The sequence below is a fragment of the Amblyraja radiata genome, chromosome 4 (assembly GCF_010909765.2).
Source record: "Amblyraja radiata isolate CabotCenter1 chromosome 4, sAmbRad1.1.pri, whole genome shotgun sequence".
Lineage (NCBI taxonomy): Eukaryota > Metazoa > Chordata > Chondrichthyes > Rajiformes > Rajidae > Amblyraja > Amblyraja radiata.
The window spans coordinates 84,788,255-84,809,026 of NC_045959.1; the positions used below are offsets into that span (position 1 = coordinate 84,788,255).

The 20,772-nt window shown below is 48.3% G+C and overlaps 1 protein-coding gene and 1 non-coding gene across 9 annotated transcripts in view; one reads left to right on the forward strand and one right to left on the reverse strand.

The window, feature by feature from the left end:
• Positions 1-20,772, forward strand: part of dennd3 (DENN domain containing 3) — a 108,162-nt gene that overhangs the window by 22,786 nt on the left and 64,604 nt on the right. For all 8 annotated transcript variants that reach the window (XR_004411781.1, XM_033019920.1, XM_033019921.1 and 5 more), the window contains 3 exons: positions 10,093-10,375; positions 10,913-11,028; positions 13,422-13,558. Coding sequence is in view for 7 of the 8 variants with exons in the window: in XM_033019920.1 (XP_032875811.1) it covers positions 10,093-10,375; positions 10,913-11,028; positions 13,422-13,558 (536 nt within the window). In the remaining variant the exon portion in view is untranslated. The remainder of the gene's footprint in view (positions 1-10,092; positions 10,376-10,912; positions 11,029-13,421; positions 13,559-20,772) is intronic.
• LOC116972682 lies at positions 19,977-20,163 on the reverse strand. The gene has a single exon (XR_004411872.1). It is a non-coding gene; the product is annotated as a U2 spliceosomal RNA (small nuclear RNA).

Sequence of the window (20,772 nt, forward strand, 5' to 3'; positions counted from 1 at the left end):
TGAGGTATCTTGGACATGGGTCGGGAAAGATTAGACCGGAGGGATAGGATAGAGTTAATGTACATGAAAATCATTTAAGTGGGATAGGAGCAGGCAGAAACAATGGGTCTGCCAGGGCAGTTGTGTTTATGAATTTTGGAGAGAAGGTAAAACGATAAGGTTGGAGGTTGTGGAGGGCAGACACCCGTAAGTGATAAAATCATAAATGGTCTTTGAGATTATGGCCTGGTGCTCATCTTTGGGGTTGAGATTTTGGCCTGGTGCATTTCTGTGGGATATGTACTCCCCTTTGCCCTATCTGAGCCAATTAGTCTGAGCCTATCATCATCCTATATTGTGCCTGGAGTTGTAACAACTCTCACAGCAGCACTGTTTCTTAGCTATATATATGTGAAGAGCAAAATATCATCCATGTATTGCATCAACTTCTCCCTTCTCGGAAATTTCTTCTCTATACTTTGATATTTCATTGGCAAAAATCTATGGTCTACTAGACCAAGTGTAGACCCGTTGGGTCTGTTCCCCCAACGTGCGGTTGTGGAGGGGAGACGGCATGCAGCGTCACACACACTAACTACCCCCCCCCCCCGCACTCACGCTAATTACCCCCCTTGATATTATATTAATATTATTAATTTGCTCCTTTTACCCCATAAACACCCTATCTACTGACGCATAGCCCCCAACTTGCAGTCACACCTAGAAAGGGGGGGGGGGGTGCGCGGGTAGAGAGAGAAGGGGCAGAGACAGAGAGAGAGACAGAGACACAGAGAGAGGGGCAAGAGGGAGAGGGGGGTGGAGAGGAGGAGAAGCGGGAGGGTGGGTGAGGGGGGAAATGTGGGGAGGAAGGGAGGAGAGAGAGAGGGTGAGAGTGATGGGGAGAGAGGGGGGGTGCTGAGAGGGGGGGTGCTGTGAGGGGGAGTGGTGGGGAGCGGGGAAGGGGAGGTAGGGTGGAGGGAAGAGGGTAGGGGGTGTGGAGGGGAGGGGGTTTAGGGGAGGTAGGGAGGGTGGGGGAGGGGATGGAGGGGAAAGAGGGGGAGAGAGGGGAAAGAGGGGGGGAGAGAGGGTGTGCTGAGAGGGGAGGGGGAGAGATGGGGAGCAGGGAGGGGGGGGAGGGTGGAGGGAAGGGAGTAGGGGTGTGTGGAGGGGAGGGGGGTTTAGGGGAGGAATGGTGGGGAGGGGGAGGGGGGGGAGAAAAAGAGGGGAGAGAGAGGGGGGAGGGGGGGGGGGGGAGAGGAGAGGAGGGGAGGGGGGGGAGGAGAGGAGAGGAGAGGGGGGGAGGAGAGGAGAGGGGGAGAGGAGAGGGGGGAGAGGAGGGGGGAGAGGAGAGGGGGGGAGAGGAGGGGGGAGAGGAGAGGGGGGGAGAGGAGAAGAGAGGGGGAGAGGAGAGGGGGGGGGAGAGGAAAGAGGGGACCAAAAAAGACACATTCTGCAAGCATTGTAGAACCAAAAGAGACACTTTTTGCAAATATTTTAGAACCAATAGACACTTTTTGCAAACATTTTAGAACCAATAGACACATTCTGCAAGCGTTTTAGAACCACTAAGGACACTTACATTTCAGTAGACATGTGTTCAGTGTTATTCACAGCTCAGAGAAACGTGACCCTCTGCCTTCCTCCATCTTGAAGAGACTGTGAGGCACACCACTTCCTGGTTTTATAGTCCCTCCCCCCTGCCGCCAGCAGGGGCAGCAGAGAGAATGGGGAATTTTGTAAAAACATTAATATCTCTCTAATTTTTCATCGACGGGAAAAATCCTCGGCACACATACGGCGGAAGGGGGCTCTGAGCAAGGTGGCCAAAAATGACGGCCGTAGGTGGCGACGTTCTCTCGGAAATCGCAGCACAGATGGCCAAAACCGGTCAAGAACAGACTTTTAGTAATATAGATTACGGACCCTTCTGGCAGACAAGTACAAGTGTACTGCTGCCCCCTTGTGGTGGAGAAGCCCAGTGTACTCCTAAACTTTAACGGTAAAGGCAAATTTGTATTGATTCTCATACGAATAGACCAAAACCTGTAGAAATATCCAACACTATATACTGTATATTGCTTCTGAGTCTGATGTGCCCCTGATTAAGTCTACCCTAGTAGATGAGACACCCACTGAAATGATCTTGTTTATTAATTAATATTCTCTATGACCACCCAGTTTCCCAGCAGGCCAAATCAGTTAGTTGCCTGTGTTGCCAGGTCTTAAAATCCCTTGGCCCATAGGGAACATTGCTCTTATCCAGAAATCTCCTTCTTCAGAGAAATGGTATGGTTCCTATGGACCCTGTCAAAGGCTCTCTTACTACTGCCTCTTAGCATTCTCTACTAAATTATTTTGGTGTGGCGAAAAACAACAGCGCCCCAACCTCTCCTGGAATAGAGTAGCTTTGGATTTCTTTGCACTAATGCCCCTCAGTTTTATACTCTCTTTCTTAGGTTGCTCACAACGTTCCTTGCCCATCTAGCAGAACACACTGTTTGTCTCTGTCTTTCTCTGCAATTTGCAAATTGACTAAATCCATCACAAAGCAATTTGCTTTCATACAGATTGATCCTAATGCTTAGGAAAGAGCTGCAGATGCTGGTTTAAATCGAAGATAGACACAAAATGCTTGAGTAACTCAGTGGGACAGGCAGCATTTCTGGAGAAAAGGAATGGGTAACGTTTCGGGTCGAGACCCTTGATCCTAATGCTTCTCATTCCATTTCATTAATGTAAATACCCACGTGCACATGAAAAGATTTTGCTTATTCTCTAACCAGCATGTATCTTGCAAATCCTCCCAAAGCATAGAGAAATTGCATGTGAAATTCCTGTGTCCAATGGATATTTCCCTTTCTCCTACAATCAGATTCATGATCGGTCTTCCATGGCCATCATACCTGAGTGGACACAGATATGAGAACCGGCTATTATGACCCATCATTGCACTTCCCCCATCTGTGCCTCATGCACACCCAAGTAGTAGATGGTTTCTAGATTCCCATCCTCTGAGTTCAATGGACATGTATACAGATGGTGAAAACTAGTCAAGGTTCTTAAAGCAGTACGACCTAGGAAATGTTTACAAAGACGGTTAAAAACCATGCAACACTGCAAATAATGTCATAAGATGTAATATGAAATTACTGAAGGTTTGACATAAACTGTTCAGGTTTGATATAAACTATTCTATTCCATTAGGACCTCCATGTTCATAGCTTAACTAACTCGCGGTATGGATTATTTTTTAAAGGGGTGGTACCATTTGTAGGCTCTACAGATAGTTGGATCTAGACGAGAGAGTAAAATCGAGACATTAGTGAAGGAGAGGAGACAGTTAAGAAAGCAGTGGAGAAAGGCTACAGTTGATGAGAGAGAAGGAATTAATGTTTTGCAAGAAGATTTAAGAAATCGGTTAGCAATATTAAGGAGGGCAGAACACCTTAGGAGGAAGAGAAAGATAAAGGAGCGAGTCAGGTCAGCATTTTATAGGGATCCATTTAAATTTGTTAAAAGAATGTTTAGTCATGAAAAGAGTGGAAAGCTCAAAGCTTCAAAGGAAGAGTTAGAGGAATATTTAAAAAGGACATACTCAAATCCAGTAAAGAAAAGGGGAATGGGTTTCCCCGCAAATATACCACCCTTAGGAGAGATAGAGCATTAAGGGCCTGTCCCACTTAGGCTATTTTTTAGGTGACTACAGGCGACTAGGCTGTCGCCACATGGTCGCTGGGGTCTCGCCTTTGTGGTCAGGAGTAGACTCCTCAGTCGCCCAAAGAGTCGTAGAGTTTCTGGTCGTCGCTGGATTTTCAACATGTTCATCATTTTTCGGCGACAGTGAGTTGATGACAATGAGCGTAGCTAGATTTCTCCTGACATAGGTGCTGTCGTAGGCTGTCACCAAGTGACGCAGATTGTCGCCGGTGCTGATTTTGGTGAATTCCATTGGCGACTACCTACGTCAACCGGCGACAGGTACCGGCGACTGAATTGTCTTCAGTTGTCTTCAGTTGTCGCCGACAGGGCCGTAGCTTGTCGCGAGTGGACGTAGGTTGACTTCGGTTGTCATAGGTTGTCGCCTGTGTGGTCGTAGGTTATCGTAGGTGTGGTCATAGGTGGACGTCTTATTGGGTCGCCGGTTGTCGGTAGCTTGCCGTTAACTAGGTGGTAGGTTGTTGTAGCTTGTAGACATTTTCGTAGACATTGTCGTAGGGGGGTCCAGTCGTCGGTTTTACGGAGACCTGCTACGACTGACAGTCGCCTAAAAAATCGGCTAAGTGGGACAGGTCCTTTAGTTAGAAATTTTGCCACCGAAGTGGAAGGAAGTGGATGCAGTAATAAGGCATGCAAAGGATTCTTCGGCACCAGGGCCAAATGGAGTCCCTTACCGGGTATATAAAGGTGCACCTGATATGCTTAGATTCTTGTGGAGGCTTTTGTGAATAGTTAGGGAGAAGCAAGTCATACCAACGCTTTGGCGTAGAGCAGGGGGAATTTTCATTCCCAAGGAGAAAGAGCCTTCAGAGTTAATCGGTTTAGGCCTATTTGTCTCCAAATATAGAAGGCAAAATTTTCTTTAGCATAGTGGCACGTGGCAAGTTATTTAGAAAGGAACAGGTTAATAGACACCACAGTGCAGAAAGCAGGAATCCCAGGTTTTGCAAGTTGCTTGGAACACATTAGTATAATATGACACCAGATTCAGACGGCCAAGCTCAAGAGAAGAGATTTGCATGTTGTGTTTTTGGACCTGGCAAATGCGTTTGGTTCTGTACCACATTGTCTTATTTAGAGTGCTTTTGATTTCTTTAGAGTTCCAGGATCAATTTAGTGAAAGCATATTTCCAAGATGTCTATGTGTTTTGGTACAGCAGACTTCACAACAGTATGGCAGAGTCTAGAGATGGGCAGTATGGCAGGGTGTACTATTTCCCCGTTAGCTTAACAATGGCAATGGAGCCAGTGATTAGAGCATCACAGTGGATCATCGGCAGGGAGACAGCAGGCCAGACTGTGCCTCCCTCCAATCAGGGCCTATATGGATCACATGACCTTGGTGACCACAACAGTAGCTTTTACAAGAAGGTTATTATAGAAGAGAAATTATAATCTTAAATGGGCTAGATTGAAAATTAAGCCTAATAAGTCTTGGAGTATTTCTTTGACAAGAGGAAAGGTAGTAGAGAAAAGATTTTATGTAGATGAGGAAGCAATACCATCTATAATGGAGAAACCAGTTCAAAGTTTGGGTAGGTGGTATAGCAGGAAGTTGGATGACACTAAACAGGTTCAACAACTTAGAAATATTTTGTTATTGACGGGTTAGAAACGATACAGAGTCAGGGCTTCCAAGTAAGTTGAAGTTGTGGTGTTTGCAGTTTGGGCTATTCCCTTGGTTAATGTGGCCATTGACAGAATATGAAGGTGCCAATTTCTAAGGTGAAAAGGTTAGAGAGATTGGTTAGTTCATTATTAGGAAATGGTTTAGAGTTCTACGGTGTCTTAGTAATATGGCTTGAATGGGAAAGGTATTCTCCATTTACCATAGCCGAGCCTAACAGGAGTTTAAGTGTGCTAAGGTGAGGTTGGAGTTGCAATTATTAGGGAGCAAGGATACCTTGGTTAGTAATCTGGTGCCAAGTGTAACTAGAGGGAGGAAGTGGAACTCAAAGCAGACAACAGAATAAGCACAAGCAGCTCTGAGGCATACAGACATTGTTGGTAGGGTGCAGCAAGGGAAAGAAGGCTTAGGGCTCAGCACAGGGAAACCAGTGTGGAGTAAGGCAGGTTCAGCAGAGAGGAGGAAATTGGTTGTAGAGCAGGTATGTCATCAGGAGGAAGCAATGAGATGTGTAAGAGTAGTCACCCAGATTAAGCAGGAACAGTGGATGAACTGGTAAAGTGTAGAAAAGAGGAGGTTTAGCTGGAGGGACCTATGGTGCATGGAGATGGGTCATGTAAGTTTCCTTGTAAGGTCAATTTATGATGTGCTTGTGCTGCCATCACCACAGAACCTCAAACAATGGGTGGGGTCCCGGCGAGTCCCCTGTGTTCAGAGGTGGCAACGTTGAGGCATAGTTTGGCATAGTCAGGATGTTAGACTAGTTTTTCTCAGGGTCGGTATACTTAGTGGCATAACCAGGTTGAAGTGCATAGCTGCAGCAATTGAGAGGAGGAGAGCACGGGTGAATTCACTAGGTATCAGGACTGAGAGTGCAACAATTCATTTTGTCCGTGAGGGAGAGAAAAGTAGAGGAGGGAAGTTTTCAGACGGGTATGAGTTCGGCCAGTTATGGGGAGCCAATGATTGGGAGATGCAGGTAGATTTGGGATGAAAGCTTGTTGTTCCGCAGGAAATAACTAGTTTGAGGGCTGATATAGTGTTATGCTCAGTTAGTCGGCGGATAGTGTATTTTATAGAACTAATGGTACCTTGGGAGAACTTAGTGGATGAGGCTTATGAAAGGAAAAAGCTTAGATATGTAGAGTTGGCGGTAGAAGTTGAGCAGCGAGGATGGAGAACAAGAGTACATCCGGGAGCGGTCGGTTGTTGAGGTTTCATAGCGAGATCAACCACATTGCTATTTGGAGAACTTGGAATTTATGGACAGAATATACGTCAGGCTGTAAAGCAGATGTCGGAGGCAGCAGAGCAAGGTGGATTTGGTGGAGAAGCAATGGTGTCAGTTGGGGGCAGAAAGAAAACGTATGACATGCAGTATATGTATTTCTTAGTAATTGTAGTCTGTGTAAGTGTATCCCGGTTTTATGCAAGGATGATATTCGTGATGTTACAAGTTTAATGATGGGCTAGGATAAGTGGAAGATAGGATGCAGATGTTTAGCATGTGTTAGAGTGAGTTATTTGGTAGATACTGGAAACATAGGTGGTGAGAGCAGGTATTGAGGGGGGTTGTTCTGGGGGGTTGAACCTTCCCGAGGTTTTCGTGGGCCTAACTCGATGAAACACCAGTGAAGGGAGGTGCACACTTGATAACCCTAATGATATACATGCATCTGTATGATCAGTTTTTTTTAATGAGCTATTTAACATGTAGGTACAGGTGCACAACCTTTTATCCGAACATCCAAATAACGAAAACCTCCGAATAGCGGCCATTTTTTCGGTCCTTGAAGAAAGGTCCTTGAAAACGTTCACCGAGGGCGGCCTGCAGAGGTGACAGCGGAACCTCCGGTCGGTCCTCGAAGAAAGGGGAACTAAATCCCCATTCATAAAAGAGGTGAGGGTATATTGCGCGGGAGGGTTAATAATTGACAATCTGCTGCTGCCTGCCCGCTGAGTTAAAAAGTTCCCACGGTCACGATACACAGTGTATCGTGAGTCAGTTTCACCCCACCTACACCCCTCTGCTTCCCGGCCATGTGTGTGACCCCTTCCCTCCCCTCTCCAGCCCATTGCACCGGCGCGGGGGCTTTGCACTGTCTTCACGTCGGCGATGCTAGCAGGACCGTGCCAGTCACCGGAGACGTCAGGACCAACGGGACACCGACCCCCAGGCCCACTGCAAGCACGGAGATCCCAGAGACCCACAGCTAGCAGCAGCCCAGCCCCGTTCCAACTCCAGAGGAAAACTGCAAACTGGCCGGAGACGTCAGGACCACCAGAAGCCATTCCCCGAGCTGCGCCCCCTCATCGGGACACCGACCCCCAGGCCCACTGCAAGCACGGAGATCCCAGAGACCCACAGCCAACAGCAGCCCAGCCCAGCCCCGCTCCAACTACAGAGGAACCTGGGTTGCGGATGACGGGGCGCAGCTCGGGGCGTCGTAGAGGCTTTTTCTTTCACAGGGAGCTTTCTGCTGTCCGGCAGAGAAGAAAGGCTCTACAACAAACCTGTCCCCTGCTCGACTCCACAGAGGAGCGTCCATCTGGGGGGGGGGGGGCCAGCAACAAGGCGGTAGGACCGCTTACCCGGTGCTCAGCTATCCCGACACCGTGCCGAGCCCAGCCCGCTAGCGCCTGAGCAGCGGGCTGGATCTAAAGCCAAGGAAGAGGCGTCCGGCCAGTGGCTCGGGGAGCGGGTTCCTGTTGGTCCTGACGTCTCCGGCCACCTGCCATCCTCCGGGAACTGTACCGCCCTTGCAGGAGAGTGGGGTTGTTTGCGGTTGCAGAGGAAGGGGGCAAGGGCGGTACAGTTCCCAGTCTCAGCTCCAGTCCAGGGGGGTGGCCGGAGACGTCAGGACCAACGGGACACCGACCCCCAGGCCCACTGCACGCACGGAGATCCCAGAGACCCACAGCCAGCAGCAACTCCAGCCCAGCCCCGCTCCAACTCCAGAGGAACACGTAGGGGCAGAAGCTGATGGTGTGCAAGGTACGTCTTGTTCTTGGGGTGGCGGATGAGGGGGCGCAGCTCGGGCTGTGGGCAAACTGCCACTTGTCGCCGTAGCGGCCCATCGGTGAGCGGATTCCTCTGGAGTTGGAGGGGGAGGGGGGTATTGTGCTGTTTGATCGCTCCCTGCTATCCCAGGGACAGGGAGACACAGCGGCTTTTTAGACTGGTGGGCAATCACTTCCAAAGTTCTGCCCACACAGTCAGTACACCTCTCCTACACTGCATTTCATACAAACATTTATTCTGCAAGAAAAAACTACATTGAAGACTCAAACTCTTCGAGTAACTGCCGGGATCAAGGCACAAACTCGCGACCTTGCGGATATGAGCCGAGCACTCTACCACTGAGCCAGCCATTAAAATCTATGCTAAAAAAATTCCATTCCGAAGACCGACAAATTCTGAATTACGAAAAGTGTCTGGTCCCAAGGCTTTCGGATAAAAGGTTGTGCACCTGTAGCTGTTTATGGCATATGGAGTTGTCCTTGGCATAAATTGGCATATTCAGTTAGATAGTTAGATAGTACTTTGGCTTTGGGCTTGGTTTTCTTAGTTGAGTGCTTATCCTGGAGTTATAGCACAAGTACTTTGTGTTTTATTTGTAATTCACGCTACTGTTTAAGTATTACATAATCTTTAACTAGATAATTTTAGACAGAAATTGCCATAGTTGCAATTTTCAAGCCTAAAATCTTCCAACATATGCAGCAAGTATAGTTACGTATGGGCACCTTTGGAGGGCCCGTTCAATCTACTTGATCCATCATGTCTATCCCAGCCCCCAACCAGGCAATTCAAACAGTCTCATTACACTCCCATTATTCTATCGCCCTGCGATTTATTTCCATCCATGCCCTTTGCCTCCATGGTTTCCTCCCACATTCCAAATACATGCGGGTTCATAATTGGCCTCTGTAAATTGCCCCTTGTATGTAGGGAGTGGGTGCGCAAGTGGGATAACATAGAACATAGTATTCTTCCGACGCCACAGTTCCATCATTCAGCGAGGGGGGCCTGAACATCGGGCCACCGTTGCAGCGACTGCGGAGGCCTCAATAGGCCCCAATCATGGGTGAACAAAGAGGAAGGTGACTGAACTTTGTTGCCTTCCCTCCCAGTGGGAAACGTTGATTCCGCTGTGTGGGGATGTTTATGTTAAATTCTATCGTGTGTTGTGCTCTTTTTATTCGTATGGCTGTATGGTAACTCAAATTTCACTGCATCAATTGGTGCATGTGACAATAAATATGAACTTGAACTTGAACTAGTGGGTGATTGATGGTCAGCATTCTTTCGGTGGGCCGAAGGGCCTTTTTCCATGTTGTATCTCTAAACTAAATTAAACTTCTCATAGTCCCCAGTTAAACACCCTTTTTGTACACTCGGCACTGTTCGCAAGTAGCAAAGCTCTTGTTCACAAACAAAGAGAATTATTTGTGAAATGTATGTGGGGTTTATTTCCGGAAATATGTTTGTTATAATTGGAAAACCAGTTAATGATTGTACAGTGATTCCGATTAATTTAATTCTGCTATTTTCTTTTTTTTTATTCCCCTGCTGCGCTAATGGAGTTTGAAGTCGTATCTCCTGATCATTAATCCAATAATCTATCCTATCCTCTTGTAAATATCATCGCAAAGAAAACAGCATTTATTTTATGATTTAATGTCAACACTATTCATTGTCCTTTAGTACTATCAGTTATACTTACAGTATGCTTGTATAGATCATTAGTTTCTTTCACTCTTTTCAGGCAATCCCGAAAGATGGTATTCGATCACATTGTTACCTTAGCCCAGAGATTCGATCGGTTCATGTTCCCCCCTTTGTCAGTAAAGAGGACAGTCGTTTTGGTAATTCTGATCAAAGTTTTACAAGTATTTCTAGACGGCGTTCATTCAAAAAGAAAAAGGAATTGAAGCACACAAATCCTGCCGCAACCAATGCAAATGCAGGTCACATAGAGTCACAGAGTGAGGAGTTTAGCATTCCAAGTAACATAGATCTCCAAGGACTACCTCAATTATGTTTCCCAGGTAAGTTGTTTATATTTGAAGATCACTTTTATTCTCTTGAGCTCCTTGCCTTGCTTGGATGTAAAGAATTTAACCCAAAATATGTGGCGTGCTGAGGTACATGTTCTTGTGTGCCTTCAAGACTTTGCATTGCTTCCACTTGTTTATTCTGCAGTTATAACCAAAGTTTATTTAGATAAAAATGACAGACTTTCTATTGTCTTTCTAACATTACAGTTATGGTTTGAAAACAATTGGCAATCATGTGGGCATGAATTCATCCCCTCACGCTTCAGGAAGATAATAAATGGTTTTGCTGACAATAATGCTTGAAGAAAAATTATACTTTGTAACAAACTGAACAAAAAAAATGAACCATCAGAATCCTTTTAGTCAAGCTGTAAATATTTTGAACAATGAGAAAAACCCATTGTTTAACTGTATGATTGATGGCACTTTTGCTCAGATTTTATATATAAATTATGAGTGTGTGCCAGGGGAGGGGTTTAATAAATCTGCCTAAGAATCATGCAGAATACTTTTTTCTTTAATTTATAGGAGAATTGCAAATAGAAACGGAAGCAAAGGAGGACCGCTATCATTTCTTGGTGTTCACAGATGTTTTTGGAACAAGGACTTATGGTGTGGCAGTACAGTTCTACAGGCTTATTGAGGTATATAAAATATACTATAATTGGAGACATAAGGAATTGCGAATACTGCAATCTTGAGCAAAACAAAAAATGCAGGAGTAACTCAGTGGGTCAGGCAGCATCTGTGGAGGAAATTGACAGGCAAAGATTCATGTCGGGACCCGTCAGAATGTGAAGAAGGGCCCCAAGTTGAATTGTCATCTATCCATTTCCTCCATAGATGCTCCATAGATGCTGTCTGGCCTGCTGAGTTAATCCAGCACTTGGGTGATACTGTAATGATTATTTAATTTGGAAAAATGATATGTAGATTGTCAGTTCCAGATTTCCAGAGGAATTATCATTAGGCTATTTCTTATTTCCTCCAACGCTTTTATCAAAATGACATGCAAAATTGATTATTTTCTTGTGTATAAATGGAAATAATAGTAAATTTTGTCTCACTATTTATGTGGTCCCACATTTTTTATTTTAGATTTCAAGCATCCTGCATAATTTTATTGATGTTTTTTGGTTAAAAACTGATATCGGATTAGTTTAGTTTACTTTAGAGATACGGCGCAGAAACAGGCCCTTCGGCCCACCGAGTCTGCACTGACCAGCGAGCCCCACATATTAACACTATCCTACACACACGAGGGACAATTTACACTTATACCAAGCCAATTAACCTACAAATCTTTACGTCTTTGGCGTGAGGGAGGAAACTGAAGATCTCGGAGAAAACCCCCGTAGTCACGGGGAGAACATATAATCTCCGTACAGACAGCACCTGTAGTTGGGATGCTGATCATGTTAATAGAGAATTATTGATGTTTGGTAAGGGTTGATAAGATGAGAAAGGGCGGAGTAAATGGTAAAAAGCTATCAATTTTATGTATAAGTAAGACATTCTTACAGGGAAAATAAATAACTGGGGTGATCTCACTAGTCTGATACCTGGTAATTCTTACAGATAAAACTGCAAATAAAATTTTGCAAAATATGCCAGCAAATGTTTTAGATTATCAATTTTAAGTTTGGTAATAGAGAGCTATTAATTAGGTGCCGCAACATGACCTTTCCCCATATCTGTTAATATTTTTATTTTTCAGATTCGTTATGATTGACTATTCCTTTTTGGATTAAAAAAAATCCACCCCTATTCCTTTGTTATTTGTAGTTGCCCGCCGAAGGTTTTCCTGATTTTTATCCTTATCAAAAACGTTCCTTATTTTAAATATCTTTAACACATCTTTACAGTTTTATTTAGCAAATTTCCAGTCAAACTCTCTAAACGCCCTCTACATTTTGTTTTAATTTTAATAATTTTTCATCATTTATATTTACTAATTATCCCGATCACTGAGGTTGGTTTAACCCATTAAAATATCACTTTTTTAAAATTAGGATACGGTACCCTCAACTGTTTTAATTGCATTTTCACTTCTCTCTTTTTATTTTCTGATGTCTGCTTGTGGTCTCAATTATTTAATTACCTCAGAAAAGGTTTGGAATTACCACTATGACTAATTATGATAGAAAGTTCATGGTGGTCATGTTCTGAAAAGCTGAAAACAAGATATTTTTGGAAATGGGAGATATGTTGCAGTTGTAGACGTAGAACTTAGAGACGTAAAGTGTTTCTTTGTAAGGATAAAAATTCAGGTTTCATTACTGGTAAGGATATCATGTACAATGAAAGTGAGTGATCTGGAGTATATTTATTGATCTAGCATAACTGACCTCTGATCTTTCCAGTAGTTATATTTCTCGGTATGCACATTTTGAGCTTGCTTTCTTTGGAATTATATATTTACACACAATTGTCTAGTTTCTTTACATAAAAACATTTGCAACCATTTTAAAATACTGCTTGATGACCTCATGAAGAATGGTAGTCTACAAGGCTGTGTCCAAATGCTAGGAAGTAGGATTAGCTGCAATCTTTGCTGTAAATTTCCATAATTCGATAAATGTTTTCTGCAATGTGCATGTTACACCATGCCCATGCCTCAGCCTGCTTCTTTGGCATTCTTTTCCTGGCATTCTATTTGGCATTTTATAATGGTAGGTATATGATCTTTGACAATATTATATTAAGTTACCACTCATCTTCTCTCCTCTCTATAAAGTGTATTTTATCTTTGACCTTTCCATATCCTTATTTCTACATTTTTTAGGGTTTTCCTTTACACAGATGAATACTTCATATTTGTTGCTTTTGGAGAAATTATGCTCTCTGTGGAAATTAATCCTGTGGGCATGAATGATTTTTATCCTTTGATATAAATTCCATTTAAGGAAAATATTCTGATGGGTAACACATATTCAGTCATAAATTCAGATTTATAATTCTATGAATTATTTTGTTGCAAAATAGACATTTCAATAAAGATGAGCTTTAGGATGAACAATGCATTCTTTATTTCCAGGAAGGAAACAGTTTCCAACATGGACAAACAAATTGGAATGTGCACAATCAAAGGATGTCTACACTGTATGCTCCCTTCAGTGTCTGTGTGATCTCCAAATTTCCTTATTATACAGCCTTTAAGGATTGTCTTTCCAGGTAAGCATGAGGAAATAGTTGCAATTTTAATTTTGAATTGAATTGAATTCACACCCTGTATATTTTAACTGCTGGGTGTGGCAAGATCCAGTTCAATAGAAAGACTTTTCTATCATTATTTGGCATACGTTTTATTTTATGCTCTGAATATTTTGAAAGATGGGATGGCTTGGAAAAACAAAAAAAGCACATGTTTATGACTTAAACTGAAAATGTATTCTATTTTTGAGACAAAAGAGATTGCAGAAGCTGGAATCTTGACTAAAAAAACAAACTGCTGGAGGAACTCAGCTGGTCAAGCAGAATGCTGGACACTGTGCGACAAATGCGGCGCGACACTACAGCCTGTCTGTCTTTTTTAATTTTTTTGTCTAGTTAAATGTAGTTGTGTTTTTTTATACTGTTTTTAACTGTGTTTATGTGGGGGGGGAAGGGGGAAACTTAAAAAAATCTCTTCCCTGCACGGGAGACCCGACCTTTTTCCTGTCGGGTCTCCGTTGTCGTTGGAGCCTAGTACCGTGGAGTGGCCTTCAGCCGGAACGACCTGAGGGCTCCAGTCGCGGAGCCTGCGGAGCTGCAGACTTACCATTGTGGGGCTGACCGGCCTCGGACCGTGGGGAGCGGTGGTGGCTCGTTGCTGCGGCCCGACCCCGGAGCTCAGAGGCTGCAGCCGCAGCCGCAGGTCCGGTGGACTGGGACATCGGGAGCTCGCGGGTCCGGGTGGGAGACCGCTTTCCGGAGCTCCCGCAACACGACTTCTCCCGCCTGTGTTGCGGAGTTGGAACGACGCAGAGCGGGGCCGTGCATCGCCCGGCGCGGCTTTAATGGCCGCGGGACATTCCAGCGCCCGCTGGGGCCTACAACTGTGACATTTAGACCTGGAGCGGGGCCGTACATCGCCCGCCGCAGCCTAAATGGTCGTGGGACTTACCATCGCCCGCCTGGGACTTCAACATCGGGCTTCAAAATCGGGAGAAAAATGGAGAGCAGGGCAGAGAAAAGACTTTGCCTTCCATCACAGTGAGGAGGAGGTTCACTTTTTTTTTTTTTTTTTTAATTTCTAAATAGACTTTATTCAATTGATAAATATATACAATTCATGAACCATTCGAACAAAAAATTCATCCGACATTTTCGGAGACTATACAAAATGTTTTCAGTACAATATTTTTACATTTGTCAAATTCCACCAAAACTGTCCCCCACCCGTGCCACTCTGTGGCCCCTGTCCAAGTAATAAATATATACAATATGTGCACAGTTCGAAAATTCCATCCGACATTTTTGTAGGCTATAGAGATTGTTCAATACAGTTTATGTCTTTTAAATTCCACAAAAATGTCCCCCACCCGTGCCACTCATGTGGCCCCCTGGTGTGGGATACCTTCCCTTAATTTAATTTGAGGGGCGTCTCCACCATACCGTGCCCCCCATGTCCAGCAGCGGAAGGACCCTAGACTGTGGCCCTCCCCCACCGAGCCTTGGCGTTGGCTGCACCAAGCTTCAGCGAGTCCCTTAGCATGTACTCCTGCAGTCTGCAGTGGGCCAGTCGGCAATATTCCCTGATGGACATCTCGCTCTGCTGGGTGGTGATCAACGCTCGGGCAGACCAAAGAGCGTCTTTCACCGAGTTGATGACCCTCCAGCAGCACTCGATGTCAGCCTCTGAATGTGTCCCTGGGAACAGTCTGTAAATCACAGAGTCCTCTGTGACGGAGCTGTTCGGGATAAATCGTTCCAGGGACCCTTTCATACTTCTCCAGACACTTTTTGCAAATCCACACTCTGCAAAGAGGTGGGCAACCGTCTCCTCTCCATAGCAGCCGTCCCGAGGGCAGCGTGCGCTGGTAGTGAGGTTCCGAATGTGCAGGAAGGATCTAACTGGGAGGACTCCCCTCACCGCCAGCCAAGCCAGGTCTTGGTGCTTGTTGGTCAGTTCTGGCGATGAGGCATTTTGCCAGACAAGCTGGGCAGTCTGCTCTGGGAACCACGCTACCGGATCCATCGAGTCCTTTCCCTGCAGTGCCTGCAGGACATTCCGTGCTGACCACTGCCCGATGGACTTGTGGTCAAAGGTGTTGGTCCGGAAGAACCTTTCCACAGACGACAGATGGGGCGGCAATGTCCAGCTGACTGGCACATTGCGTGGCATCTGCGCCAGGCCCATCCTTAGCAACACCGGGGACAGGTAGAACCTCAGCAGGTAGTGACACTTGGTGCCCACGTGCCTTGGCTCTACACTCCGCCTGATGCAGCGACACACAAAGGTGGCCATCCGGGTGATGGCGACGTTGGGCACGCTTTTACCCCCGTTGTCTGCCGACTTGTACATTGTGGCCCGTCGCACCCGGTCCATCCTCGACCCCCAGATGAACTGGAAGACGGCCCGGGTGATCCCGGAGGCGTAGGAGGGAGGGACAGGCCACACTTGTGCCAAGTACAGCAGCCCCGAGAGCACCTCACACCTGATGACCAAATTTTTACCGGTTATGGAGAGGGAGCGTTGCCTCCACAGCTCCAGCTTCTTCCCCACCTTGGCTATCCGCTCCAGCCAATTCTTGTTACTCGCCTCAGCCCCCCCGAACCAGATCCCCAGCACCTTCAAGAAGTCAGGCTTGATGGTGAAGGGGACGGAAGATCGGTCGGGCCAGTTGCCAAAGAACATGGCCTCGCTCTTCCTGCGGTTCACCCTGGCTCCCGTGGCCGACTCAAACTGGTCGCAGATGCTGATCAATCTGCGGACCGACCTTGGATCCGAGCAGAAGACGGCGACATCGTCCATGTACAGGGAGGTTTTGACTTGAATGCCCCCACTGCCTGGCAATGTCACTCCTCTTATGCTCGCATCCTTCCTGATGGACTCGGCAAAAGGTTCAATACAGCAGACAAACAAGACAGGAGAGAGAGGGCAACCCTGCCTGACTCCAGACCTTACAGGGAAACTGTCTGATTCCCACCCATTGATTTGGACTGCACTACGGATATTGGTTTAGAGCAGTTTGATCCAATTTCAGATTCCCTCCCCAAAACCCATTTTGGAGAGCACGTCCCTCATGTACGTGTGCGATATCCTGTCGAAGGCCTTCTCCTAGCTGACTAGGCAGGCATCCACCTGTCTGTCCTGCACGTAGGCGATGGTATCTCTCAGCAGCGCTAGGCTGTCTGAGATTTTCCTGCCAGGTACAGCACAGGTTTGGTCTGGGTAGATCACCTGTCCCAGAGCAGACTTGACCCGGTTGGCGATAGCCTTAGACAGGATCTTGTAATCGACATTCAACAATGTTATGGGTCTCCAATTCTTTATATCCTTCATCTCCCCCTTCTGCTTGTAGATTAGGGTGATGCTGCCCTTCCTCATGGAGTCTGACATGCTGTCGGCTAGAAGCATGTCGTTGTACACTTCCAGCAGGTCCGTACCCACCCAGTCCCACAGAGCCGAATACAACTCAGCCGGTAAGCCATCGCTTCCGGGAGTTTTACTCGAGTCAAAGGAGCGGATGGAGCCAGTCAGCTCCTCTAGGGTCAGTGGTTGGTCCAGACTCTCCCGCTTGCTGTCCTCCAAGACCTCCGTGATAGAGGACAGGAAGTTCTGGGAGGCGGTGCTGTCTGTGGCCTTTCTGTCATACAATTCCGTGTAAAAGGATTTGCAGACCCTCAGCATGTCTGTCTGCGAGGATGCTACCGAGCCGTCCTCCTCCCTAAGGCTGTTGATCACAGAGCTCCCCCTGTGAACCTTATGGAAGAAGAAACGTGAACACGTCTCATCCTGCTCCACATGGCGGACCCTGGATCGGAAGATGATCTTGGAGGATTCAGAGGTAAAGAGCCGAGCTTGCCGGTCCTTCACCTCTCTAAGTTCCTCCCTCACATCCACCCCCCTCGACTGCAGAAGGAGCAGTTGCAAATCTGTCTGGAGTTGACACAATTCCTTCTGACTCTGTCTTGCTCTCTGAACCCCTTTGACTATGAAGAACCTCTTAATGTTCTCCTTGGTTGCTTCCCACCAGAGTGTCGGGGAGTCAAAGAGGGCCTCACCGTTCTCCAACGTGCGTAGTCCCTCTTTAGCTCCTCAACGTTCTCTGGGGTCAACAACTTCACGTTTAACTTCCACATCCCTCTGCCTGCCTTCCGGTCCTCCTGTAGGTGACAGGAAGCCTGAAGGAGGCAGTGGTCAGAGAAGAACACCGGCGTGAGGTCGGTGTGTCTCACCGTGACGGCCTTCGTCGTGAAGACGAAGTCTATCCGGGATCGGGCTGAACCGTCCGATCTCGACCAGGTGAACCGCGGCTGGGACCCACCTGCAGGGTCGCTGAAGGCGTCGTGCAGCTTTGCGTCTTTTACCATTTCCATCAGGAACTTGGACGTGCTGTCCAGTCTGTTGTCGTCACTGCCGGATCGTCCACATACACATTAATCAGCCGGAGCGGAGAACCACGGTACATAACATCCACCAAGAGGAGACGCCCCCCAACCACCTCCCTGACCTCAGTGATGGCGAAGTTCCCTCCCCGCAGCAAGATCCCCAGGCCGGAAGCACGACAGTCATTGCCCCCCGACCACATCGACAGTCCGTGGGGCCACCATCGCGACCACCTCCGATAGCAGCGGAGGTGTGGCAACCCGCACTCCTGGAGAAAAGTCACATCTGCCTTGACCTTGGCCAGGTACTGTAAGGCATTAACACATCGCGCAGTGCTCTTCACACTGCGCACGTTTAAAGATGCCAGTTTGAGCTCCATTGTCTTTTAGAGTCACTGACCATTTTCGTGTTCCCTCATGCCCACCGCTTCGGTGAATTGCCTCACCTTTCCTGGGCTCAGGTACCCGGCATCCTCAACGGGTTGGGTTTCCCGTGTCGTAACCCAAGGTGTCGTTGGGGGGGGGCTGCTCGTTTCACCCCCTTCTGGGTGCGCCGCTTCCCCCCGTCTCTCGTGGCTGGGGCACGGTGACAGACTTACTGCTCCCGGAAATTCGGAGCTGAGGCCCATCGGCCGCTACAATGCTCCCGGTTGCCCGGAGCTGGGCCCCATCGGCTGCTGCGATGATCCCGGTCTCCAGGGGCTGGGGCCCAACGGCTGCTGTACTGCTCCCGATGTCCTGGGGCTGGAGCCCCTCGACCGCTGCTCTGCTCCCGATGTCCTGGGGCTGGAGCCCCTCGACCGCTGCTCTGCTCCCGATGTCCTGGGGCTGGAGCCCCTCGACCGCTGCTCTTCTCCCGATGTCCTGGGGCTGGAGCCCCTCGACCGCTGCTCTGCTCCCGATGTCCTGGGGCTGGAGCCCCTCGGCCGCTGCTCTGCTCTCGGTCTCCTGGTGCTGGTGGACAATCGGCCTGGACCTTCTCCTTTCCTCCCCGGTTTTCTTCCTGTGGGGTTTCCCGTTCGCCTCATCCTCCGACGATGAGAGGTTGCTGCCTTCTGTCAGGGAAAGAGATCGTTTTTTGGGGGTTTTTTTGGGCTTGCCAACCCCTTCTGGCCTCTGCTCCTTGTGTTGACCCCTCTGGTGTTTTCCATACGTCACCGTCGTCCAATTCTGCTCTCCCCCCTCCTCCATCAACTCTCCCTCCTGGGCTTGGTGCTGGAGTTCTCCTGGCACTTGGGGGCTCGAGGTGGTTGAGGTGGTTGGGCTGTCCTCATCCCTGTTCCCCCTTTCTGCTGGGGACTTGGCAGTGGTAGTGGGTGTCTCACCTACCCTGGGGGTGCTGGAAGCCGCCCCTCTTGTCGCCTGTGCGTAAGTGCAGGCTCTTTTTGGGCAGGCCCTGTAAAGGTGGCCTCCCTCCCCACACAGGTTGCAGTTCTTGCTGGCCTGACAGTCCTTTGTCTCGTGGCCCTCCGTCTTGCAGTTTTTGCAGACCACTGCAGTGCATTGGGCCACCACACCACATGCCCAGGCTTGTTACATCTTCTGCATAGTCTGGGTTGCCCCACGTAACTCAAATAACCTCGGTTTCCTCCAATTGCGAACACCGAGGGAGGGTGGAGGAATACTCCTTCCTTGTCCACCCTCAGCTTTACCTTGACCTGCCGCTTGCTCGTCCAAATCCCATGCAGGTCCTTCACGTCCACGCAGGTGAGGACATCCACTACGGGCACATGTGGGTTGAACATGTGCACCGTGATCATCCTTTCTTTCTGGTTTGGGAGGGTGAAGAGTGGCTGCACTTTCAGCAACGACAGCGGAGCTTCATTCCCCTTCTCCTGGAAATCTTTCATAAACTTTTGCCATCCCGTCGGATGCATGAAGGTAACATCGAAGTATCCGTTACCCGGGAAGTCCTGGAGGCAGTAGATGTCTTTGGCCTCAAACTTGCAGGTCTCCAGCAAGACCTACTTCACGAACAGGTCTCGTGAGAAGGGAACGCCCTTGCTGAGGTCCTTTACACTAATCCTTAGGGTATTGCGGACACCCTGTCCTCTCGCTCCAATTGCAGCTGCCATTGCTATGATTCTACACCGCAATCTGCAGCTCTTGTCCTTAATGGACCGCCAGGACTGTTCTAACAAGAACAGATAGCCCCTTTCACTGTTCTAATAAGAACAGATGTTCTCTTTTACCACTGATAAGAACAGATACTACACTTGATCTTAGCCAAAAGGCCGAGAAGCGCCGGTTGTAGCTCCGACCCCGGCAACTCTACCCCTGGCTGCGCGGCGCTCCAAATCCAGCGCGGCCCGCGGCCAGACGCCCGCAGCCCCAGCTCCGCGATGTTGGGAGTCGGCGGCCACAGCGCTGGGATACCAGCGGGGAGCAGGCAATGCTTAACGGGTTGCCGTGCGGTAGGCTCCGGAGCGCTGTGGCCGCCGACTCCCAACATGGCGGAGCTGGGGCTGCGGGCGTCCGGTCGCGGGCGGCGCTGGATTTGGAGCGCCGCGCAGCCAGGGGTATAGTTGCCGGGGTCGGAGCTACAAACGGCGCCGCCCGCGGCCGGACGCCCGCAGCCCCAGCTCCGCGCTGTTGGGAGTCGGCGGCCACAGCGCTCCGGAGCTTACTGCACGGCGACCCGGTAAGGCATCGCCCGCTCCCCGCCTCTCCGACCAGGTAGGGGACTAAGAATTAAAGTTTCCCCCTTCACCCCCCCCCCCCCCCCCCCCCCCACACCACATAAAATCCCTCCAAACTAACTGACTAACATTTAAGCAATGATTTACAATGATTCCCCGGTCTCCGGGGAGGAGGCAGCCGCTCCAGCCTTTTCAAGCCGCCCGCGCTACCTACCT